The sequence below is a fragment of the Plasmodium knowlesi genome (genome assembly GCF_000006355.2).
Source record: "Plasmodium knowlesi strain H genome assembly, chromosome: 12".
Lineage (NCBI taxonomy): Eukaryota > Apicomplexa > Aconoidasida > Haemosporida > Plasmodiidae > Plasmodium > Plasmodium knowlesi.
Window position 1 is genome coordinate 920,531 of NC_011913.2, and position 25,070 is coordinate 945,600.

The window sequence follows — 25,070 nt, forward strand, 5'->3', positions numbered from 1 at the left end:
TTTTTTTTTTTTCCTAATTGGGTACTCCACTAATTAACACATTTACGCGAAAAGCCCCCTTTTTTCGTTACACGGATTTAGGCATTTTTTAAGCATTCGTTAATCTCCGAAATGATGTTGGACACGGCCAAAATTTGCGCGTTCAGCTCCTCGATTTTTTCCGCGTACAAATTTCTGACCTGTTCAGGCACTTTTTCCTCATAATTCGGATCATTGGTTTTTTTCAAATAAGAATCTAGTGAACTCTGAAGCTTCTTATTCTTGTTTTGCATATTCGTCAGTAGAGGCTTCAGGTATTCCTCAGTCGACTGCACGTAAATAATGAACTGGTTGGCAACAATATCCTTGAGACATTTTTTTATTTCACTAATTTGTTCACATGAAAGTTCTTCCACGTTGTATTTAATGACAGTGAGGTTACCCAATTTAGCCAATGTCTGTATTTTATTTTTTACCTTCACGATAAAACATTCGTCTTCTTCATTCTTCGCAGCAATGAAGCAGTTGAGTTTTATCTTCGGAGGAATTTCCAGATTAGAAATGAACGACCTGAATTGCTTAACAATACTCATAAATTTGTTCATTTCAGAGTTGATTTTTTCATCATTCCAGGAAGGTACGTACTCTGGGTAGGGGGCTACGGAGATGGATCCAAATTTGTATTCATTTGCCGCGATTTTATGGTACAGCTCTTCCGTTATGAAGGGCGAAATGGGATGCATAAGTCTCAGTCCATAATCCAAACATGCATGTAGCGTTTTGCTAGCATGGAGTGCTGTAGAAGCGACTAGATTATTCCCTTCCATGATGGCATTATTGTCATGAACGTTATTATCACCCGCAGTTGTGTCTTCCCTTTTCCCCTCACTAAGTGCTTCTTCCTTCTTCATTGGTTGGGGGGGATCTATATTGAGACGGGCCTTGATAAGCTCCAAGTATACATCGCACAAATCGTAGAGCCAAAAGTTGTACGCAGAAAAGGCTGCTTCGGAGAAGTTATATGTATCAAAACTTTCATTGGCACTTTTTATATATACATTTAATCGATGGAGAATCCATTTATCTTCCCACTGCAAAGATTGCACATAATCTGGTTGTGAAAGAAGGATGTTACAATTATCGTAATTATCTGGTAAGGTTTTCAAAAAGAACTTAACAGCATTCCACAGTTTATTGCAAAAATGTCTATATCCAATTATTCTATTAATGTCTAGGTTAACATTTCTACCCTGCTTTAGATATGTTAGGAGACCAAATCTTAGAGCATCGGTTCCACATTCTGGGATTCCTTTAGGGAACTCCTTTTTCTGCAATTCTAAAGCTCTTTTTATTTCTTTTTCGGGTAAATTTCCTTCATACAATTTTTGATTTAATCCCTGTAGGCTAATTCCATCGATGATATCCAAAGGGTCGACGACGTTGCCTTTGCTTTTGCTCATCTTCTCTCCTTTCGAGTCCCTAATCATGGCATGTAGGTAGATGGTGTTAAAGGGGAGAGTGTTCATTAGGTGTAGCGAAACCATTACCATTCTAGCTACCCAGAAGAAGAGAATATCTTGGCCCGTCTCTAAAATACTGTTTGGGAAAAATTGTTCAAGATCTTCTGTTTTTTCTGGCCACCCTAAAGAACTAAATGGAACAAGGGCGGAGGAAAACCACGTGTCTAGTACGTCTTCATCCTGTACCAACTCAAACTCTTCATTTTCGGGTACCATATTTTTGGCCTTTTCCATGCACTCTTCATGGGATCTGCCAACAACCCACTTTTCTTCGCCTTCCTGTGACATGGAATCTACCTCTTCAGACTGATTGGGATTATCACCGTTCCCCTGTGGTTCTCCCTTTGGATCCCCCTTTTTGACAATTCTGTAGGCTGGAATTCGGTGGCCCCACCATAATTGCCTAGATATGCACCAATCACGCACATTTTCTAGCCAGTAAAACCAAGTGTTCACATGGTGCATGGGAATAATTGTAAGTTGTTTCTCCTTCACACAGTTAATAGCTTGTTTGGCTAGATCACTACAGTTTACGTACCATTGTGGTATGAGCATATACTCAATGATATCATTCGTTCTGGAACATAAGGGAAGAGACATGGCGTTAGGAATTTTATCGGATAACAAATTTAATTTTTTTAATTCTTCCTGAATTTTAAACCGACATTCAAATCGGTGGAGGCCTTCAAATAATTTCCCTCCATTTCTGTTAATATGTCCATCACGGGTAAAAATATTTATGGCCTTCAAATTATGCCTCTTCATCATTTCAAAATCGTTTTTATCATGAGCTGGTGTTATCTTCACAGCTCCCGTACCGTACTCCATATCGACATAGGAATCAGCAATGATGATTACTTTTCTGTCCGGAATGAATGGGTGTAGAATTTCTTTTCCCACTAAGTGGGCGTACCTTTTATCATTTGGGTGCACAGCCACAGCAACATCTCCCAACATGGTTTCAATCCTTGTTGTTGCCACTTCAATTTTTTCCTCACTGCCCTTGATTTGGTAAAAAAACTTATATAACACACCAACTTCCACCAAATGATTAAATGAGGGGATTTTTATTTTTGTTGGCTTCTTGATCTCTTCAAGATTTACTTCTATATCTGAGAGAGCAGTTTTTAAATGGGGACACCAGGCAACCAATCTGTTGTCTCTGTAAATTAATCCGCTATCATAAAATTTGATAAAAGCTTCCTTCACAGCTACTGACAATTTATCGTTCATGGTGAAGTATTCCCTTGACCAATCTACAGACGCGCCTATTCTCCTAATTTGATTATTAATTTTATTTCCATGGAGATCCTTCCATTCGTGAATTTTTTTTACAAATTCTTCTCTTCCATAATCTTGTCGTATCTTTTGCTCTTTCTTAAATAGCATTTTTTCCACAACGGTTTGCGTTGCTATCCCTGCGTGGTCTGTCCCTGGAATGTACAGGGTTACTAAATTTTTCATTCTCTTGTATCGAACTAGTGCATCTTGAATGGCTATGGTTAAAGTGTGGCCAATGTGTAACGTCCCTGTGACGTTGGGTGGGGGCAACACAATAACGAATTTGTCACTCTGCCCCTTCTTTGCTAACAACTCCTTTTTCGGTTTGAAATAATCATTCTGCTCCCAGAAGGAGTACCACTTAGACTCCACCTCCTTCGGGTCATACGCATCCTTCATGCTCTTCAAATTTTCTTTTATATTTCTTCCTTCCATTTTGTTCAACGTGCAGTGTAAGTATCTTCTGGTATGGTAGTACACGGCTATTCGTTTTGGAAATCGTACGTTCATGCGAGGGGAGAGGTAATATGGCTGTCCCAAGAGAGTATTTAAAAATGCGCCACAAAAAAAAAAAAAAAAAAAAAAAAAAAAAAATGCCACACAATTTTAGCAAAACGATTGTTCTCTTGTTGCTGATGATGATGTCGAGATGACGGGGACCTTATTTAATGTTCACTACCATTCGCACAAATGGGTTACCGCTTTCCCTTTCGAGGGTGAATACCTCCTTACTTGCAAAACTCAATAGGAGGATAAATTTTCACAGCTCCTCCTACAAGTGTATCTCACATAGGTAAGTGTTATACTTTTGCCTTCATGGATGTAAACTCTTTTCTCATTCAAGCAGCACACGGGAAAAAGCATATTTTGCGAGTAAGGATTTCGAGTTGGTCCTCCCGAAAGGTGATTGACTAGGAAATTTTATTCAGGTGCATCCAAGCATTCATAATTGTTGCTTTTTTTGGTTTAGAAAATTGTGGGACAAGTTTCATTCCGGCGCAGAGGGCATACAAAAATGAGGAGGAAAGAGAGCCAAGCAAAAAATCGCCATGTGGTGGCAACGCCGAAGAGGAAGGCATAACACGCCACCCAATGGAAAGCGACACTTATTTACAGAGCCCTACCTTTCTCATGTTTTACATGCGGAATTTCTTTTACCGCATCTATTTTGCGTGCAGATTCGCGTAGCTATTGCTGATTATACCGTTTAGTAGAAAAATTGAAAAAAAAAAAATTTCCACCATTTTCTCATTCCTCACAGAGCCTCATTTTTGCTGTGAGTTATTTTACATATAAAAGGTGGCAAAAAAAAAGGAGGCAATTTTTTTCACTTGTCGTGCGGCAATTATGAAATGTCAGTACCTTGTCGAATAAGGCTATGTGACGCAACAAGGATAGATCGGACGAGGGAATAGAAATAATTCCCCCCCAGAAATCTAGAAAAAGAAGGAAAAATACAAGGTTGTATCCCTTTTATTACGGTTTGACGATTTGCTACTTTTGCCATCCTGGAAGTTACAATAATATGGATTATTTTATGTGTACAATGGGGGGTAAAAAAAAAAAAAAAAAAAAAAAAAAAAAAAAAATGTGCATCGACTGCAGCCAGAACGGTGAAGTGAAATCTTTTACATAAATTTTTTTTCTTTTCGTAATTGGCATACCCCTCCCCCCCTTGTACACTGTTGTTCCAATTTCTGATCTAACCGCGCTTAGCGCTACGTTAGAAAGTGTCCTGAAGGGATAGATGGATCCGGTCATCACATACGAACGCCCATCAACATTTTCTACACACCCCTTGTAGCATTCATTAAAGACGTCTTTCTCTACATATACTCGTGAAGGAAGTACGTGCCACTTTGTGCGTTGTTCCAAAATTGAAATGAATCGGAGGTGCCTCCCGTGTGGAACAGATCACTGCGTATTCCCATATTTAAAGGATGCTCATTCCGCATACATTCATAAGTGGGGAAATCTCCCATTAGTGGAATGTATGCGGAATGAAGTTCGTTGTCACCCGTAATTGTTGTTCCTACAGTGTGGGCATTATTTAGCAGTGATGCCATGCCACTGGGGTTCCAATTCGGATGAATAAGTTCTCTTCTTTCATGAAGAATATTTTCATCAAAGAAGTGGCAGGTGTTCTGGATCTGGTTGGAATTCTCCATGCTAATCTCATTTGACATTTCAAAATCATCCGTCATGGTTCCAATTACGGGTCCTACTACCATGTTAGAAAATACATCTTGTGTTGAGTAACCAAACTGAATTTTACTTAGGGAGGTACTCGTACTGCCCACGCTCATGTGGGGAGTAGGTGTATAATCTACAACATTGGTGTTAATCATCTGAGGGGTTGAAGGCAACCTGTCCTTATGCGTATTTATGAAATCTGTTTTTCCGACCCCATCGCTACCACTGGGGTAAACCTCATCATTAGTAATAAGAACCCGATTTTTCTTTAATTCATCCAGGATCGCTTCATTAGATCCATGCATGTGTATAGCAGGAGAACTGTACTTTGGGACTGTGCAATGTAGCCGGTTGGAGGTTCTTTTTTTATCTGTTTTTATGGATTCTACTGTGGACAGGTAGCTCTTCCGTTCATCTATTTGGTAGCCTGATTTATTTTCCTTTTTACATTTCGTATTGTGGAAACAGTCTCTTCTTGTACTGCCTGCTTTATCATCATGTAAGCAATTATGGCTGTGAGAAGCTTTTCTGAGGATGGTGGAAGATGGCTCTAACATCGAACCCCCCGGTTGCACCACACATCTTTCGAATTCTGTCCTAGCTGCTTTATTTGTGTCCATTCCATGGTTGTCACTTTCCTTTGCATGATTATTATTATTCTTTTTCTTCTTCCCAGAAATTGAAAAATTTTTACTAGTCAGTAGATATTTGCTTCTCAATTCTTTAAGTGCCTTGATGGTAATCTTAACACCGTTCCTTTTCAGCATATCAATCCATTCCCTTTTATACCCATTCCGTTCGCATGCCAGAAGGCAATATTTTTCCGCCACATTCCATATTCCTAATATATGTGCAGCTCTGTAAAGATCCCTTATTTTCATGTCTCCGAAGGTGGATCTAGATGTAGGGAACAAGCCATTGGATGATAAAAGTTCGTCGCACTTTTTCACATCTGTCATTCTTTTTTGGTGTAGCGCTTTTCTCAATATGGCTCTGCCATAGGTTCCTATCGGGATGTCAAATCCTGGGTACCACTCGATCAGATAGCCGTTTTGCGATTTCTTCGTGAAGGATTCATTGATATTCTCCTTCTCATGTTCGGGAGATGCATTTCTCAATCTGTTCGGCAGTTCTCCATCACAATGGACGTGGTCCAATGCAGGAATTGCTTCACAGTTGTTTGCATTTGCGAAAGGATATTCAAAATTTTGGATGTGCTGAGGGGTAGATAGATTCTTTTTTCCAATATTAGAAATTACATTTTTCGTCTCTCTTTTCTCATTTATGTTGAAAAAGTCGATGGGGAAATTTGTCCTACTAGAGAATTTGTCCTTGTCAATTTCTCCCTCTAAATGGTAATCACTTTTGTTAACCGCTTCGATTTTTTTAGCACCAAAACCACTGTCATTTTTTCTTCCCATTTTTAATCTCTCCACTTGGTTGTAATTTCCCTCCTTTTCCTTCCGCCCAGTTCCTCCTTCCACACAGTGCGTCTTCTTATTTATTTCATCCAAATCGGCTAGACAGATGCACTGTTCCCTCGTGCTCGGTTGGTCCTTCTCTTTCCGTGAGGAATCTAACTTACCATCAGGGTAGCAACAACTTTCTTTCTGTTCACTCGGAGCGGAATCATCCTGGCAGATCTTTCCGAATTGAAATTTTTCATTTAAATTTCCAACCGAAATGGTAACTCTGTTTCCTCTTCCCCCCCTTTCATTCTTCGATAAGGCTCCTATATTGTAATTACCCCCCATATCGAGATTGCTATTTGTAGATTGATTCCTTAAATGTGTATTCTCAGTACTGGATAAATTTTGTTCAGTCGCTTGCGAAGGTTGTCCATTTGGATATATTGAGTGGGTAAAAGAATCCCCTTTCAGATGATTAGCCCAAACGGATTCACAGTTTATGTTCCTTCTATCCATATCATTGGAATGGTTTATCTGTTGGTTGTCTATTCTAGCAGTGGTGCTGTTAATCTCGGATTTGTTTCGTTTCTTCATGGATCTCTTATTTTGAGACAAAATATTTCCACTGGGAACGTTCTGGTTTATCACCTTATTATCACTGGAAGAACTTAAAATTTTTAATTTTCCTTCCTTAGGGAGTAAGTCGTTCTTGTGGAAATAATTCACCTTTGAAGCATCGTCCTTGTTCTCTGTGTCCCCTTCTGCATATTTACAACTAAACTCTCTGTTCATTTTATCTGCGTTTTGCGTTATGGTTTTTCTGTGACACATGGGAAGTTCCTCACCTTTGGAATCATTACTCGTTGGAAAGAATCCACAGGGGGATTCACATCTAGTTAGTAGATTCTCATATAAAGAGTTATCATTCATTGGTGGTATCATTCCATAATCCTTTTCCCAATAAGTTGTTCCTTCCGTATTTGTAAATGGCTCCTTTTTTTTGTCCACTAACCCTTTCGTGTAAATACACTTCAACATTTTCTTGTTCTCATTTTTTTTACTGTACTTTTCGTTTGATCCATTTTCCATTGGGGATTCTTTTTGAACAATGGTGAGGAGTAGAGTATCATCCTTAAGAGGGGTTACATCATATGAGTGACTCGTCCGCACTGCCTCTGTGTCTGGTTCTCCTCGTCTTGGGTCGCTAACACGGTCACAGTTAGAAGACAACCTGATGTATGGCATCTTACTGGAACCCACACAAAATTGTTCACTTCTACTCCCCATTCTGTCATATTGATTTCCATCATCTAAGGACAAAATATTCACGGATAATTTCTTTCTATTTCTTAAAATGGATATTTCGTTTATGCAGGATATTGTGTAACTCTTCTTCTGAATATTTCCACTACTGTGTATTATGCGTCTCTCCAAAGGGAAGAAGGGTTCATTTGTGAGCGCCCTTTTATGCAAAAGTGGGGTACTTCTCAATGTACATGTGGAATAAGTAGTCAGGGGGAAATTCATAAGTACTTGTTTCTTTCCCTTTGTAAATTCACATCCGATATGGACCCCCCCTTTAAAGGATAAAACGTCTTTCTTGGAATGGGCATTATCGTCTTCTACATTCTTTAGTGAGAACTTTCTATATTGATGATAATTTGTATTTCTTCTGTTACGAATTCCTTTTCTCTTTTTTTCCTCCCAAAAGGGCCTCCTTTTACTCCAGTAGACTTTCGGTTTAAGTGCAAATTTTTGTTTGTTCTCTAATTGAGGAGTCTCCAAAATGATGGGAATTGTTCTTCCTCTTATTTCTCCATTTTTACATGAGTGTTTTACCTGCTCCAAGGTGTCACTGGGTATTTTGTCTTCCAGTGTGCATCTCCCCTCACGGGGGTAATTCTCCCTTTTGTTTTCTTCTTCATTTTCTGGCTTTTTGAGCACCGATCCCAGCGGGCCGTAATTACATTGCGAATTAGTTATGGTTGCATAACTCCCTTCCGGATCATGTAATGGCACACCACAGGGTGATAAAACTTCTCCATGGGGAAAACATTCATTCCTATCACCTAAGTTGCTACTACATCCACATTGGTTATCCCAGGCCACGGAACATAGCCGTTCGTTATCGTAAACACTACATTTATCTTCCCCTACCTGTGCATTCTTAAAATTCAACTTTGAAAATTTTTCACTCAACTTGGATTGGTAACATATGCCCCCTTCTTCGGATTTTCCCATGGGTAGAACTTGTACCATGTTGTTCACCAAAAAATGTGTCCCCACATCTTGGATGTCATTCGTGTGGTTATTATTTCCTTCTTCGTATATATTTTTGAATTTCTCCGATGAGACAGAAGCGTCTTTACCCTCGTCATTACAAATTTCATCATCAATGTGGTTAGCCTCAGACTTAGATGCGCTCGTGCACGTGGTACTGCTTGTTATGTAAAATTTATTCACATTTTCCTTCCCATTAGAATGACCCATTTGGGATGAGTTCATGCCATTTGGGGTTTTCCCTTCGGTAAAATACCATCCACAGTTTTTTTGCAAAAAATTACTAAAACTAACATCACTATCGATGGGGAAACACCATTCCGTAGTCTCCCCTTCTGCGCCAGGGAGATATGGTTTCGTCATCCCTATCTTGTTGTTTTCTCCGAAGCTTTGAGCGAATTCATTTTGGTAATCCAACAGTGAGTGATATTTATTGAGGCACTTGTATTTGACGCTACCCAAATTGACAAAGAGTTGGTCGTTGTCATTTTGTGTATCTTTATTTCTTTCGAGGTTTGTCTTTACATGTTCAAGGGAAAGAAACATGTATCCTTTGGTTTCAATTTGATCTCCTTCTTGTTTATCATCCGTTTTCCCCCCTATACACTTTCCCCTTGGGGAGAGTACCTTTATCACTTTTTTTTTTGCGTAGGAAGTATCGGTCGAACAGCCGATTCTTGAGAAGCTCACTTCATTTTTACACTTATCCCTCAGTCTTTTTCTCATGAGTTTGTAAAATTCCATATCGTCATATGACAAAATTTGAACCCTTTTCTCGTGTGGAACAAATTGTGCATTCCTATAAATATCTTCCGACTTTGTTGATTTGTCATCTCTCTCCTCTTCCAAATGGTCAGTTTGTCTTTTTCGCAGAAGAAAAAGTCTGCTGAGCCCTTTTGCATCATCTGGAGAAAATAGAATGTCTATGCCGCTTCTCTCACTATGGATGAAATGTAGGTTTATCCTTTTTAAGAATTTCCCTTTTTCGTCAATTGACATTTGGGGATCCCCGTGCAGAATTTTTTTTTCTGGGGAGACTTTTCTAAGTGATTGCTTCTGGCCACCATTGTACTTTCGATTAAGAACATTTCCTCTCTTTGGGGAATTTTTTCCTCTCCTCGTATTCTCCACCCCTATGTTGAAATATTTACGCAGGACAATTTTGGAATTACTGGGAAAGCCATTTTTGCCTCTTCTACCTCTTTCCCGAAACTTAGCGAACTGCGCACTGGGTCGAGTCCCCAACTTACATACGTACTTCTCAATGTAGTCTAGATGATTTTTTATAATTCTTTTAAAAAGAGGATTTTTCCAATATCGGTTTTTCTTTCCTTTGGCAAAATATTCCCTTTTAATTTTTTTAAAATTTGATAATTTACAAATTGGGGTATGTACAGGAAAATTTGTAAACTTATCGAATGAGTCAAAGTGGTATTTTGCACCAAAATACATTTGATCCTCACTCGCAAAGAAGTTGTTCATATATTCACAATAATCATTACACAAAAAAGAGTTGTTATTGTCCTGGTGAAAAAATTTACAAAACTGTTCCATTTCGTTTTTTATATTTCCCTCATTTATCATGTTTGTATATCTTTCATCATCAAAATACTGACATGTCTTTTTCCTGGGGGAGCCTTTCTCCATTTAGTACATTTCAGGTTTGTACTTTATAACAATTTTTAAAATAGACGTGCCTTGATTTTACTTCCTCTACACAGTTTGTTCCTTTTCTGTCACAATGTTTAGAGGAATATCTTATCAGGAGAGAAAACCTCACTTGAGAAAGCGGAACTTTTTTTTTTTTTTTTTATGTAGAACGATGTCTGCCTGTGTTTAATTCTTTTGGCTTTTGATTTAAGGCCATAAACAATGGCTATAAAGTCCGGCATGAACATTCATGCGGCCAAATTGCAAGTATATGTTGCTTCTTGCACTTCTTAATTAATCTTTCACATGAAAGTTAAAAAGAAGTGAAGCAGTTATCAAATATGGTGTGCATGTTATAATTCCACAATGTCGATGGAAATTATGAACATTTAAAATGTAAAATGATATTATTAAAATATATATATCATATATATTTTTCTCTTTTCTTGAAAAATGGTAATTCGTAGAATTTATTTACCTGAACAGTTCAGGCAAAAAAAAAGGAAAAAAAGGAAAAAAAAAAAAAAAAAAAAAAAAAAAAAAACAAGACGTATGTGGCACAATTTGTAATTGTTTTGTTTAAAACTCGTTCTACAGAAATTCAATTTAGGGGAAATTCCCAAAAGTGAATAAATTTTTTCAATTTCGGGAATTATCTTCAAAGTGAAGGATATGCCATGTCAATGGTTTGAGCATCGCAAAATTTTCTTTCTCACCATGGATATACCTACATGGATATTTATTTTTACATTTACATATATATGTAAATATATGCGCATATGCGTGTGGCACACTAAACGCATTTCAGTGTACGTACACGAAGGTACGGATGAGTGAAACTAAAAAAATGGTAAAACACAATAAGAGCACATTTTGCAGGATGGACAGCGCCTTTACACGGGTGGCTTGTGTACACCTCATCGAAATTTCCACACCTTATAATTTTGTGAAAACATGCTCATGGGATCAAGTTCAATTTACATGTGTGAGAGAAATTGCTTGCCTCCGTCAAATAAGCGAATGTATCCCTTTATATTTTACCCCTAAGCATAATTTTCTTTTCTTTTCTTTTTTTTCCTATAATGAACAAAAATTGTCTTTCCTTTGTTTGCAATGTGTGCCCTTTGTTTACTGGTGTAATTAGCTCCCACCAGTCATTTTATTCATCAGAGTTACGTTCCTCTTCGCATTCTTTTATTCATTCTACCTTTTGCAATTCTTTTGTTAGCCATCCGTCTGACTTCCACCCACTTGCGTACCAGCTTTTACGGTTTTCAAAAAAAAAAAAAAAAAATGAATAAAACGCAGTTCCTTTTTCTACTTTCTTTCATTTCGCTACTCTGGAAAGGTGCAGACATAAAATGCTCAGCCCCCACTGGGGCTGCTTCTAAAGGCCCCAATTTCACACAAACGAAGGTACAAAAAGCATTTACCTTGCTAATTTGTCACATTTTCTAATTATCTAAAGTTTTCCTCACCTAACGGTTGCCAACCTTCTGTGAACAGTTATCTTTACTTTTCCGTGTGTCATTTTTCGCGAAAAAAAACATTTTTTTTTTTTTTTTTTGTCAATTTTTCCATTTCTGCTGAAAATATAGAGAGCAGGAGCTTAACAGAATAAGGCAATTTTACATAATGTAAAAATGGCACCTGTGAATTACTCGGGAAATTTGCTGTGCCAATTTATTAGGCTTATTCATGATGCCATTCTCCCCTTCTGCAAATGCTTTTCCCCCCCCCGTTAGGCCCAAAGCGCGGAAAAAAATATGCCCGATTTGTTCAGCTTATTTTCCGCAAAACCGAAATCAGCGCAGCCAATGTTTAACTTCTATTTGGAGGAAAATCGAAATGTAAAAAAAAAAAAAAGGAACGACTACTTTACACATAACCTATTCTGCATGAAAATGTAGCATATTTTCAGAGGTCATTTTTGAAGAAAATTAAGAGCTAGCAGTTGTGCATATGTGCGTGGAAATAATCTACTATTCTTTAAATGTGTTCCCCTTTCGTTGATCCATTGTTAATCTTTTTTTTTTTTTTTTTTTTTTTTTTTTTTGCTATTTCAGTTATGGCTACATCGCACGAAGAACAATGAAGGTATGTTGAACATAGAACGCTTTTGAAATTTCTTAAAGTTAACAAATGTTGGAGTGGTAAAAGGCGTTACCTTTCATTCGATTGAGTATGCCCATATTAGAGAAAAAAAAAATTACACGTGTAAAGTACAAATAACCCCCGCATGTGCACATTGCATCCGTGGCGATATATGACCACATACACCTTTTCAGCGAGCAGAAATACGCGAAGACGCTTTGCTGACTTTCAAGAACTCAGACAGAATGACTTGTCGCGGTTTTACGAACTGATGGGCATACAAAATGAGCAAATGAATATCATGAAAAATGCCATATTGTCAATGGAAGATGTTTGAAAAGTTTGGATAAATGCAAACAAGCTGTCACCATGCATATGGCAATTCTCCATTTATGCTTTTTCTTTTTTGTGTTTAATTATTTCCATTTGCCTGTCTATCTGTCCCGTTGCATTTTCTTCCTACAATTTTTTTTTTTTTTTTTCATTTATCGTTAAGGGCTTGTTAAGCAACCGTTAAGCTTAACTTAGTTTAAGTCTCCCTTTGGGGATAACCCTTCCTCTAAAACGAATTACCTTAATTTGCTACACAAGTACTCGTGTCAGCGCGCAGGGGCGCACACGCATATGCATTCATATGCATAGTACATTTTTTTTTTTTTTTCTTCCTTACATTTTGCACCTTCCCTTTTTCTGTTTTTTTCGTAAAGTATTTCTTTCGACCAGACAACGGATATATAAAATTATTCAAACTGTTTCCTCCGTCGCTTCTGTGCCGTAGGCTCGTCTAAAGGCGGGCTTACAACATATGGTAAAAGGCAGCATATGATTTTTTTTTTAAATAATTATCAATGCTTACGATATCTGCATGGGGAGGGTGGCTCCCTTTTCAAAAAAAAAAAAAAAAAAAAAAAAAAAAAAAAGAAGAAATGCAAATATATAATGAAAAAAAATTTAATAAAATTAACATATGCACGTGATTTATTCATCGCACATATAAGCTTACCGAGGCGCGCAATTAGCGCAGGAAAAGAAATGGCAGAAAAAGGAGAAAAAAAAAAAAAAAAAACGCAGTATATGACAACGTACAGGAATGAGACCATAAAAAAAATTATATGCGCATTTGCACCTTTCTGGCCTGAAGACGTTTACTTATTGTTCCCGCGTGTGACATGTTCCAGGGGCAAGGAATTGAATCGGATAAAGAAGCGTTCTTTTAAAAGTGTAAGAAATAAATATGCTTAGCAAAACTAAACAGCGAGTAAATACCTGTTTTCCTCTTTTTTTTTTTTTTTTTCCCCCCCCTTTATAATAATAAAGTCCCGTTCTGCATGACTAACGATTTATGAGGACTTCCTTGAAGCAAGGCTAAGCTATCCACATGGTTAACTCGATTTTCAATTTTTGTACAATTCTCTTTTTCATGCCGATATAAAGGCGAATGCGAAGAGGATGCATTTTCGCTGAGGCATAAAGAGCAGAGCCATGCTACGTAGAACTTGCAAAACAAAACAAGGCGAAATAACGCCCGATTAGAAAGCGAGGACCAATTGTTAACGGAACAGAAACTGCATCAAAGAACCATGGCTGTGGCAGACCTGATTGACATTAAGAGGTTGAATGAGCTAAGGAGGACCAACCCCACCAAGGCCAAAAACCTCATAAAAAAAATAGTACGTCGAAGGGAGAGGAAACAAATTTATGTGCATTTGTGGAAGTAGCATGCATCCACGTGATAAAAAAGGGGGCATTAGCGCGCCCATGGAGCGTATCTGCCCATATGAAAATGTAAACAATTGTATGGGCATAACTCTATTGGAGCATTGCCTGTGGTTCCCATTTGCACGTCTATTCTTCCCATTTTTTTGCAGAAAAAGAAGAATGCCAAGAAGGAAAAGAGGGACAAGACGGAGAGGAATATCGACAAAGCTGGTCCTGTAAACAGAAATAATACAAGCAGTTATCGACACGAACCCTACGTGGAATACGTGGAGGAAGGTAAGAAAGGAGAAAGCATCCATGTGCAGTTACGAACCCACATGGGGGATATATTCCACCGACTGTCATGTAACCAATTGTGAATAGGTTGTACAAACCGCATATGCGTGTATACCTACTCTAAACCGAACCTATAACCCATTTTTGTGCCCGTTGTGTCTGCCCCTGTTATTTTCCATGAAACACAGATATTGAGGAAGAAATTTTTCAAAACTTCCAAGATGTATACAAAAAGTTTAAAGGAAAAAGGGATGATCAGGAGGAATGCGAAGAGCAGATGGAAAATGAAAAAAAAATAAGTCTGTATGATAGCAACTCTGAAGAGCAATCCGATGATGGTAGTGATGACGATGAAGAGGAGGAAGAAAATGGAGGAAACACAAAAAAGAAGGGACCCATTTCGAAGAAAGCATTAAAATTGTTAAATAGACCATCCGTAGTGGAATTAAAAGAATTTGCAAAAAAACCAGAGCTAGTCGAAATATGGGACACGACAGCATGTGATCCTTTTTTTTTCGTCTGGTTAAAATGCCTAAAGGATTCTGTGCCTGTGCCACAACAGTGGTGCCAAAAGAGGAAGTATATGCACGGAAAAAGGGGAATTGAAAAAATACCATACAAATTACCTCCCTACATTGAAGATACCAAAATTAGCGAAATTAGGCAAGCCATAAAAGAGAAGGAAGAACAAAAATCGTTAAAACAAAAAATGCGGGATAGAGTGAGACCCAAACTGCACACCATGGATATAGATTACCAAACGCTTCATGATGCTTTCTTCAAATATGCAACAAAACCCCAATTAGTAAAATTTGCAGATGTGTATTATGAAGGGAAAGAATTTGAATTAAAAACGAAGAAATTTCGCCCAGGAGTTATTTCTGAAAAGTTGAGAAATGCTTTAAATATAGATCCATCTGAACCATTGCCATGGTTATTTAATATGCAGAAATATGGATTACCTCCCTCTTTTCCTTATTTAAATATCCCCGGGTTGAATGATCTTTCAGCGGAGAATTCTGGAGGGAAGAGTGGCCCTGGAAACACATCAAGTTTGCCACCACAAAGTGGCATGAATAAAACACAGGATGATGGAGCCAAAGGGAAATACGAAAATGTAGATGAATCGGGAAATATCATCTATGGAAATTTTATATCTCAGCACACGAGCGAAAACAGCAGTAAGTACCCGGACGACTTTCTCTGGGGAGAGATAGATGAAAATTATGTGAACTCTGAGGAAGAGGAAGACGATGAAGATGATGAAAACGAGGAAGAAAAGGAAGTAGATGAAGAGGGCAAAGATGAGAAGGAAAAGAGGAAGAAAAAGAAAGGATTGTCGAAAGAACAGAAAGAAAAAATGGAGGGACTCGATTCAGAAAATGCAAACCTGAATTTGAGTGAAGACATAATGAAAGGCAATTACAGCAGTGGACTGTACAGTGTTGCTACAAATACAAAAATAAACGGATCCTATACTCCCTTCATGGAAAGTGGGGTAACATCTGTAGATTTAACTTCCTTCATTTCTGGGTATGAAACACCCAAATATGTTTACAATAATAATTACATGAATCCCGCACATATCAAACCATACACAGTGTTGCAAAAGGAAGAAGTACCCATGTCTCAGAATCATTTGTTTTCTTCAAATGTAAAGTATAAAATAAATCCCGCAGTTTCTATTATGAGTAAGTCATCCAATGTTTCGGAAATAGGGGGAGGAGGTATTACCCCTTTCAGCGGAGTCGCAATGTCAACACCTTATCCTCCAAGTGAAACGGGAAGGAAACTCCAAATTAACCCTCCACAGACGAACATAGAAGATATAAAGAAGGAACTCAGCAAACATGAGGAGTTGTCCAATAAGGCGAAGCTGGTGTCGGCCCAGGTCGACCCACCCAAGAAGGGAAAGAAAGAGGAGAAGAAAAAGAAAAAGAAAAAGTACTTCAAATTTTGAGCAACCTCCATTTATATCTCATCCGCTTTTTTATCAATAATAATATAGCTATTCCCGTACCTGCGGGGTGGTTACCCACGAGGGAGAAATTCTTTTCTTCCTACGTTAAAACCAACTTCACTGCGTAATCACGCGTCGATGTTGGAACCTTTTTTTTTTTTCTTTTTTTACGTTTTCAAAGTGGTCTGGATTAACTTCCACCACATTTACAATTCAGGCACTGCACAATTTTGTAAATTTTTTTTTTTTTTTTTTTTTTTCTCAAAAATTGGTGGATGTGCGTTATTTTGTTAAACATCCATTTAGTGCACATGCGAAACGGCGGAGAGGGAAAATAATTTTTTTTTTGTCTTTTCGAAATGGACTTGAATTTCACCATGGCGGGCTCTATGGAGAGGGGTAGAAAAATCTCCCATTGTTTATCTTATTTCTCGTACGCACTTGAGAGAGCAAATGCGATCATCTTGACAGGTCTACACATGTTGCACAAGCCGCAACGAACGAAACACGTGTAAGTACACAACATAGCAACGGAAGAATGTGAAGCAGAAGGAATTTACATACCACTTCCGTTCTATTTTAAATGTGTAGACGAAGTTACATAAATCTCCCTACATAAAAATGAAAACAAAAAAAAAAAAAAAAAAAAAAAGCAACGTAAGGCAACCCCCTGTGACTGGAACCCACTTTTACACATCCCATTTGCAAAAAAAAAAAAAAAAAAAAAAAAAAAAAAAAAAAGGTACAATGAAAAAAAAGGGGAAAAGCAACGATGAAAAAAAACAAATCCTGTACGACATCATGCTGGAGAGTGAATCCTTTTTCATACTAAAGGAGTTGGAGGCGCTTGCGCCGAAGAAGGGGATCCGTTCTCTCTTTGTCAAGGGTTAAAACATGTACATCGAAGCTCCTCATATTTTGGTAGATTGTCATTTCGTGTATGGAATCATAGTTATATATATGAAACATTCCCTAATGGGTTCCTTCACCAAGTAGACCTACTACAACAGCTAGTAGATGATAACAAAGTGAAGTCGGAGAAGGTCGGTTTGCAGAACGTTTACTGGTATGTGAACACCTCTGTTTTGCCAATTCGATACGCAATATATCTTATTCTCCTGCTGCCCCTTCCTCATTTTTGTTTCTTCCCTTCAAGGGTGCTCAAAACTGAGGAGTCCTCCACCCTGCAGAATTCATATCAAGAGATGAAGTATGCATAATCGATTTTGCAATGTGTAGCAGTACACCTAGCACGCAAAAAAAAGAAACATAAGCGCAGAGAACACATCCCCCCCCCTCACACACACACAAAAACTTCTTTCCTTGCAAGGGAAAAGAAGGAAGAGTATGAAGAAAACGCCAAAAGGGAGAAGGAGGACTACGAAGAATTCATCAACTCTTTAAGCATTTCGCAGGTATCATGGCATAGATTCTTCTTTCTTCTTTCATTGTTCGTAGTTTGCACATGTGAGTGTGTATATCCGTATGTACATGTGTATGTCTGCATGTGTGTAGAACCTCTACGCCACTGTTTCACTACCAACGCAGGAACAACTGAAAGACAAACTAGAGAAAGCCCAAACGCTAATGAACCATCTCGATGATAAAAAGAAGAAGCTGGAAAATGTGAAGAAGACGGATATAAAGCACATAGAAATGATGAAGATGCAGAATGAATGTGCCGTGGAATCCATTCAGAGGTTAGAAAATGTAACAACTCCGTTGTTCTGATGTAGAGGTATTGCCCTTTTAATATTGCACACATTTCCATGGAGAAGAAACATTTTTTTTTTTTTTTTTTTTTTATTCCATTTTTACCGTCAAAGATGGAACAACAACATCTCCTTGGTGAAGCAGTGGATCCAGGACAGAACGAACAAACCCTCAGACACGGTCGATAGATTGCTAGGAATGTAATTTGAATTTATGAACAAGAAGAAATGAAAAAAATTACAAAAGAGGAGTTTCCAATTTATTATGTAGAAAAAGATATGTACAGGTAATTTGAATTTTTTTTTTTTTTTTTTTCTTTTTTTTTCTTTTTAGCAAGGATATATTTAATAACTGGAACTGAAATGGTATATCCCTCCCATTGCGCGAGATATCACGTTGAGATGCTTAAGAATGTGTACAGGAATTTTTTTGCCACGTTATGGAGAAACATGCAACATTCTCTCTCTTGGGGGGGATGTTCAAAATGGGACATTTTTTTTTTTTTTTTTTATTAGGAATTCGTTTGGTTATAAGCGGTGGAGACACTTCATTACCTTCGGTTTGTCATTTGGAGAGGAAAATTTAAAAAACCGAACGGAAACAATCATGTAATATTCACGTGAGAGAGAGGTTTCGAATTTGAAAGTGGTTTACTACATGTGCGTGTGTGTCAGTGGAATCGCAGTCTGCTACTTCCCAAATGACTCACGTGATCATCCCCCCCCCCCCAAAAATAAAACACTCGTAACAATCGTCTACACGCATATACACCTTTGCAAATTTACAAGCAGCAGAGAAAAAGGGAAATATATGACAAGGGGAAATGCCAAAATGGTTGTCTCATCCCCGTTGCACTTTTTTAAAAGGGCAGATCAAATGGCAACAAATTTCTTATAAAATGAAAAAAAAAAAAAAAAAAAAAAAAAAAAAAATGAGTTCTCCCAATGTGGAACATTTTCATCAAGTGAATAATTTTTTTTTTTTTTTTTTTTTTTTTTTTTTTTTTTTTTTTTTTTGCATGTTCATGCAACTTTACAATAAGGAAAATGGCGCTTTTTCGTGAATTTAATTTTTCTTACACTTTTACGGGTTCGCATTACGCATGAGAAGTGTGAAGGGGTCAGATAAAGCAGGCCGCCTGAGGTGTCCCTGCGACTGTGCTGCGTAAAAAAATGTTGTACGGCTATGTGTGCCACTGTACACACCAGCGCAAATTGTCTTCACATTTTTTCCATAATTTGGCAGTTGTTCTCTTAACGTTGCTATAATATATATATATATATATAGGCGCGTTTACCCTTCGTTTACATGTTTCCTTTTTTTTTTTTTTTTTTCCGCACACCGTAAGTGTACGTTGCTTGAGTTTTTATCATTTACATTCGCATATATGTGTACATATGCATTTGTGTTCGTTTCTTACGCGTCGTCTGTTTGTTTGTTTGTTTGTTTGTTTGTTTGTTTGTTTGTCTGTTTGTTTGTCTGTTTGTCTGTTTGTTTGTCTGTCTGTCTGTCTGTCTGTCTGTCTGTCTGTCTGTCTGTCTGTGTGTTTTTTTTTTTTTTTTAATTCTCCACCTTTCACAACGAAGCACAGCGTTCACTTGATGCACACTACAAGTTCTTTTCCATCCTGTCCACCACTTTTGTGTTCGCGAAACCGTTTGACGTAAAATTTGTGGGAAAAGTAGATTTGCGTGAACAGTGTGCGTGCGTTTAACAGGGGCTCGTGCGAACTGTTCTGTCTCGACGGGGGTACTTCCAACGGAATAAGTGCACATACATATTTATATATAAGAGCGCGAGTGTAGCTTCTTTGCGGGCTATTTTTGCCCCTTGACCTGCGTGCACGAATCGAGGCAATTTTTTTTTTTCGATCTTCAAAATGAGGTGTTGCACTAAGAATGCAGTGAACGCAGAAAGCCCCAAGAAGGTAATCGTTGTCGAAACGGAGGATGACACTCGCGAAGAAGAAAACCCGTACGAAGACCTCCCCACGGTCACTGTCACGCTGAGCGACGGCTCAGTGTATACGGGCACCACGAAGGTAAGAGTTGTGCATATCTGCAACGGAAGCGGGAGAAGCTAACGCCCCATGCCCTGTGTGCATGCTCCTCCAGGGAGAGTCCAAGGAGTGTGTGCACAGGCGTAGACATATCAACATAGACATACATGTGCATATCTGCTCATCATGTGCTTCATTTTTTGTTCCTCTGAATTGTGCAGGATAATCGTGTGCACGGAAGGGGGATATTGAAGTACGCAAATGGAGACCAATACGAGGGAGAATTTGTAGACGGAAAAAAAGAAGGAAAGGGAAAATGGACAGACAGGGAAAATAATACATATGAAGGAGATTGGGTAAAAGATAAAAAACATGGACATGGAGTATACAAAACAGTAGAAGGATTTATTTTTGAGGGTGAGTTCGCAAATAATAAAAGGGAAGGAAAAGGAACTATTATCACTCCAGAAAAAACGAAATATGTTTGCTCATTTAAGGATGATGAGGAGGTAGGAGAAGTCGAGTTTTTTTTTGCAAATGGTGATCATGCCCTTGGATATATTAAAGATGGTTATTTATGCCAAAATGGAAGGTATGAATTTAAAAATGGAGATGTATATGTCGGCAATTTTGAAAAGGGATTGTTTCACGGAGAAGGCTACTACAAGTGGAATAACGATGCCAATTATGCAATATATGAAGGGAATTATTCTGGAGGAAAGAAGCATGGGAAAGGTCAGCTCATAAATAAAGATGGACGGATACTATGTGGTGTGTTCAGGGATAATAATATGGACGGAGAATTTTTAGAAATTAGTCCTCAAGGGAATCAAACGAAAGGTACGTGTGCGGTAGGGGCATGGTGTACGGTGTGTATATGTGTATGGGGGAGGATGATGTCGTTCAATCATTGGACATCTCCCCCCCTGTTAAAGAAATCCACCAATCACATTTTTATTTATTTTTTTATGTTCACCCCGACTCACACACATATCCAATTTTTCTCCCTCCCGAACACAAATATTGCAGTGCTGTATGACAAAGGCTTCTTTGTTAAAGTCTTGGACCATATTGAAGAAAATTTAAATGTGCAAGAATTCCTCAAGGATTCCATCATTCACACAACTATCTTTTCCAACCCGGATATGTACAAGAAGTTGTATGAGGTAAGTACTCCCGTGCGGAGGGAGCAGCCTCCTCGAGTGCCTTCTTCGTTTATGATGCCTTTTCGTAGAACAGCCTTTTCGTAGAACAGCCTTTTCGCAGAACAGCCTTTTCACAATTGCGATTGTGTAAATAAATATATAGAGGGGAAATTTTTCACCCTTTACGCACCTTTGCGTAAAAATTTGAAACAATATTTTCTCGTCCACCTTTCTCCTCCTTTGCAGATAACGGAAAAGAAGAAGCCCCATTTTCGCATTAACTTAAAGAAGGCACAGGCAACGAGTTCAGCGACTCTGGTGTAGTTGTATCGTATATGTGTGGCAAAGAGAAGAGGTGTACATTCCTTCACTTTGCACTCGCGCTCAGATTTGTTTTTATCAGATTTCCGCATTCCCCCGCGGTTTGTATTTTTTGTGGACTACTCATTTGTTTGTCTACACATGTCTCTTTTTTCCCCAAACCATGAACGCTGATATTTGAACTTTATTATTTTTTCGCCCTGTCGATTGTTCCCATTTCAATCCACTCAAATTGCTTTTCACTAATTGGTACTTTTTGCCTGGGCGAACGCGGCAACGCTCCTCCAGTGCCCCGTGAGGGGATACATATGTATATATATGTAAGACTTCTTTTTTTTTTTATTTCTTTCGGTTTGAAAAGGTCTCTTTTTCCGTGGTTTGCTTGTTCAAGCGGTGTAGGAAGAAAACACAAACGCAGGCATATACATATACGTGTAGATATACATGCATGCGTGCGCAGGTGTACACCCCCACATGTTGCTCTTTAAAATTATCACGGTGAAGAAGCTATTACATCCACGTAAACATAAGATAAAAAAAAAAAAAAAAAAAAAAAAGAGGGAAAAAGGATGCAAAAAAAGGTATATAATTAAGGGCTGGACATAGGTTCATGTTGCACATATATGTATATATATATATATATATACTATGGTTTAATCTTTTATCGCCTTTACAATTAGGAGGGGTGGTGGTGGTGGTGGGGGGTATATGCTCTTCCTCTCTTTAACAACGCACGATGATATATGTTTCAGTTCGTGAGCATCCTGCAGTTTGTGCAATAAAAATATAAGAATTTTTTTTTTTTTTTTTTTTTTTTGCTAATCAGATAGAGATGATACTGCCATTTGTCCTTCTCCTTTTTCCATCGTCGGGATTTCTCCTCCCCCACACACATAATCTCTTCCTCTTTTTCTTCCTCAGCGTCGCTTATCGTAATCTTCTTGCTTCTCTTTCCGTTTCGAGTAAGGCTAAAATATCTCCTTCTCTCACTGGGCCCTTAACATTCCTGATTAAGAATCTTCCTGACAATTCTGTATCTCCCATAAATTGGGCCCTGACTTGTATGACTCCTCCTCTGCTTCCAGTTCTTCCCAAAACTTTTTCAACTTTGGCTAACTTTGATTTTTCCATTTTGGTAAAAAAAAAGAGGTAAGAAAAAAAAAAAAAAAAAAAAATGGCCGTTTGGTTAAGGAGATCGCTTAAAACGAAATAAATGAAGAATTAAAATGAATAATTACGCAAATAACTGGCAAAATTAATTAAGCAATTAATTAAATAAATGACTTTCTGAAGAGTTACGAGGATATTTTGCGTACGTTATAAATTCGTTACAATTTTTTATTTGTATTTTTTTTAAAATTCCTTTGGCATTTTTTTTTTTTTTTTGTTTATATATATATATATATATATATATATATATATGTCGTGCTTTTGTTAAATATTTTTGCAAAAACTAGCAAACTTTTTCTCCCCCTTTCTTTTTTTATCCTTTTGTAAAATTAAACGTTGCAGAAAAGAAACTGCGCATAAATATATTTTTTCTTGTCATTCCAAACAAATGGTACCGAGTTTGGTATTTTAAAAAAAATGCGCCTTCGGTGAAGGAAGTAAAAAATACAGCTTTTACACTTCAAATATAAGATATAATTAATTGGTGATTTCTTGTGAATACTTCAAATGTAACGAATATTTTTTTGATCAATATTTACTCACATTGGGTTGCTTGCGAAACACCGCGGTGGTGCGCAGTTGGAAACGGAAGGAAAAAAAAAAAAAAAAAAACGCAAACAAACAAACAAACATAACTTTGTTGACCCACCCAAACTGCATTAAACTTATTATCCGCACAAAGGTTTGAGGAGTACTTTTTTTTTTTTTTTTTTTTTTTTTTCCCCTTGGCGTCATTTTATATATGCTTCAACTTATGTGGATGTTCTTTTGGCTGAACTTTCTCTTTATGCTCCGATTTTTGTTTACTATTTTCGTAGGGGGAAGGGAAAAAAGAGTGCGGCAAAGATATATTTGCGGTTACACAAGATATGCTTTACTTGGTGCTGTTTTGACAAAGTACCCCACCAACTATATTCAGCTCTGTTATAGGAGCAACCCCCCATTTCTGTCACGCCAGATATTAAAAGTGAACCTCCAACAGGGCGAAAAAAAGGAACATTCCCTTGTAATTAAATAAAAGGTAAAGGTTCATCCGTTAAATGGTGGTAAACATTTTTTCCATTCGTTTTCCCCTACCCATTATTTCTGTGGTTTTTTAAAAAAAGGGGAGGATTATGTTTTGCCAGTAACCAGAACGCACAATTATAATTAACAATTCGTTGCCATGTTGGAAAAGGAAAAAAAAAAAAAAAAAAAAAAATGAAGAAATACCAGGGGGAAGGGTCTTTGTACATATATATATAATTTTACCTTATTCTCCATTTTTAATTTTTTTTTTTACTTTTCAAACCCCATTTGTGTAACCCAAAGGAGAAGTAATAATTCCATTCAGACGTTTCCCTTTATCATGCGAGGCTGCACCTGGCTAATATGCCCCTTTTTTCTTTTTCTAAAATATATCTTAATCAAACGGCGTGTACGCAAAATGTAAGTTGCGTTACAAAGAGTTGGGGTTAACGTAAAAAAAAAAAAAAAAGAGGAAAACACAAATATGGGCGATGTCCAAAGGACACGGAAAGGAAAAATTCCAAATCCTAAACACTGTCAGTAAAACATATAACTATATTTTCAAACATGGCATAAGAACATTACAAAAAAAAAAAAAAAATAAAATAAAAAAATAGAAAAAAAATTATGATAAATTTGGTTTCTTTTCCAAAAGTGCAACACCTACCTTGGGACGACCTCCCCATTCTCCGTTTGGTCAATTGCCAAGGAGCTCATAGTCGTCCCGATTGTTCTGATGCCTCTGTATGTGTTTCACAATTTTGGACCCATCGGCCCACTTAATATGATCTTCTAAATTTCTGTTAATATGAAAAGCTGGATTGTTAATTACGTTATTTCCTACGCGTACATTTCCGTGCTGAATGTACGTAATGGCTAACTGTATGGTTTGAACAAATTTTTGCCTGAACAAAATTACAGCTAATCTCCTTCTACAAAAGGAGGAAACGGAGATTTTCTCACACTCAGCTAAACTCGACTTGCAATTTATTACACCCATGTCGTATAACTTGTCTAACAACTCACTTGTCATCTTTATTCTAAATTCATCATTGTCTGGTAATAATCGTAATTTGGACACTAACTTTGTTATGTATCCACATATTTTATTGTACTTGGTGTAATCCTCTCTATTTTGAACTACGTACTTCCTCAAGACTTTCACTTCCCGTACATTTCGCGTCCTCTTCCAGTCGTACAGGTTCACCTTTTTAAGGAGCTTCTGCTCGTGGTATTTCAGTTTCCGCATTTTGTATTCAGCGTGTGTTGGGGGGGAAATGGCAGTTTCTTTTCTTTTCTCAACTTGACGTTGTCAGAACGGGGTGAGAACAAGTAGGGTGGAGAGATCCAGTC

General features: G+C 37.7%; 8 protein-coding genes across 8 annotated transcripts; 4 read left to right on the forward strand and 4 right to left on the reverse strand.

Moving 5' to 3' along the window:
• Positions 1-77: 77 nt before the first annotated feature.
• PKNH_1219800 (valine--tRNA ligase, putative) lies at positions 78-3,290 on the reverse strand (the record flags this gene model as incomplete). Its single annotated transcript, XM_002260215.1, has 1 exon — positions 78-3,290. The coding sequence occupies one exon, from the start codon at positions 3,288-3,290 to the stop codon at positions 78-80; it is 3,213 nt and encodes a 1,070-aa protein (XP_002260251.1).
• Positions 3,291-4,606: 1,316 nt separating this feature from the next.
• Positions 4,607-10,246, reverse strand: PKNH_1219900 (conserved Plasmodium protein, unknown function; the record flags this gene model as incomplete). Its single annotated transcript, XM_002260216.1, has 1 exon — positions 4,607-10,246. The coding sequence occupies one exon, from the start codon at positions 10,244-10,246 to the stop codon at positions 4,607-4,609; it is 5,640 nt and encodes a 1,879-aa protein (XP_002260252.1).
• Positions 10,247-11,605: 1,359 nt separating this feature from the next.
• On the forward strand, positions 11,606-12,743 carry PKNH_1220000 (conserved Plasmodium protein, unknown function; the record flags this gene model as incomplete). The annotated part of the gene is made up of 4 exons (XM_002260217.1): positions 11,606-11,728; positions 12,058-12,162; positions 12,379-12,409; positions 12,601-12,743. 4 exons carry the CDS (start codon positions 11,606-11,608, stop codon positions 12,741-12,743), a joined length of 402 nt encoding a protein of 133 aa, XP_002260253.1.
• A 1,243-nt stretch (positions 12,744-13,986) lies between these two features.
• Positions 13,987-16,361, forward strand: PKNH_1220100 (splicing factor 3B subunit 2, putative; the record flags this gene model as incomplete). The annotated part of the gene is made up of 3 exons (XM_002260218.1): positions 13,987-14,076; positions 14,275-14,401; positions 14,590-16,361. 3 exons carry the CDS (start codon positions 13,987-13,989, stop codon positions 16,359-16,361), a joined length of 1,989 nt encoding a protein of 662 aa, XP_002260254.1.
• Positions 16,362-17,108: 747 nt separating this feature from the next.
• PKNH_1220200 (meiotic nuclear division protein 1, putative) lies at positions 17,109-18,435 on the forward strand (the record flags this gene model as incomplete). The annotated part of the gene is made up of 7 exons (XM_039114087.1): positions 17,109-17,247; positions 17,358-17,427; positions 17,518-17,571; positions 17,692-17,776; positions 17,910-18,061; positions 18,188-18,274; positions 18,408-18,435. The coding sequence occupies 7 exons, from the start codon at positions 17,109-17,111 to the stop codon at positions 18,433-18,435; spliced, it is 615 nt and encodes a 204-aa protein (XP_038969814.1).
• Positions 18,436-19,953: 1,518 nt separating this feature from the next.
• On the forward strand, positions 19,954-21,542 carry PKNH_1220300 (MORN repeat protein, putative; the record flags this gene model as incomplete). Its single annotated transcript, XM_002260220.1, has 4 exons — positions 19,954-20,115; positions 20,295-20,913; positions 21,103-21,239; positions 21,465-21,542. 4 exons carry the CDS (start codon positions 19,954-19,956, stop codon positions 21,540-21,542), a joined length of 996 nt encoding a protein of 331 aa, XP_002260256.1.
• Positions 21,543-22,466: 924 nt separating this feature from the next.
• Positions 22,467-22,670, reverse strand: PKNH_1220400 (40S ribosomal protein S28e, putative; the record flags this gene model as incomplete). The annotated part of the gene is made up of 1 exon (XM_002260221.1): positions 22,467-22,670. The coding sequence occupies one exon, from the start codon at positions 22,668-22,670 to the stop codon at positions 22,467-22,469; it is 204 nt and encodes a 67-aa protein (XP_002260257.1).
• A 1,744-nt stretch (positions 22,671-24,414) lies between these two features.
• On the reverse strand, positions 24,415-24,966 carry PKNH_1220500 (U3 small nucleolar ribonucleoprotein IMP3, putative; the record flags this gene model as incomplete). The annotated part of the gene is made up of 1 exon (XM_002260222.1): positions 24,415-24,966. One exon carries the CDS (start codon positions 24,964-24,966, stop codon positions 24,415-24,417), a length of 552 nt encoding a protein of 183 aa, XP_002260258.1.
• Positions 24,967-25,070: the final 104 nt, after the last annotated feature.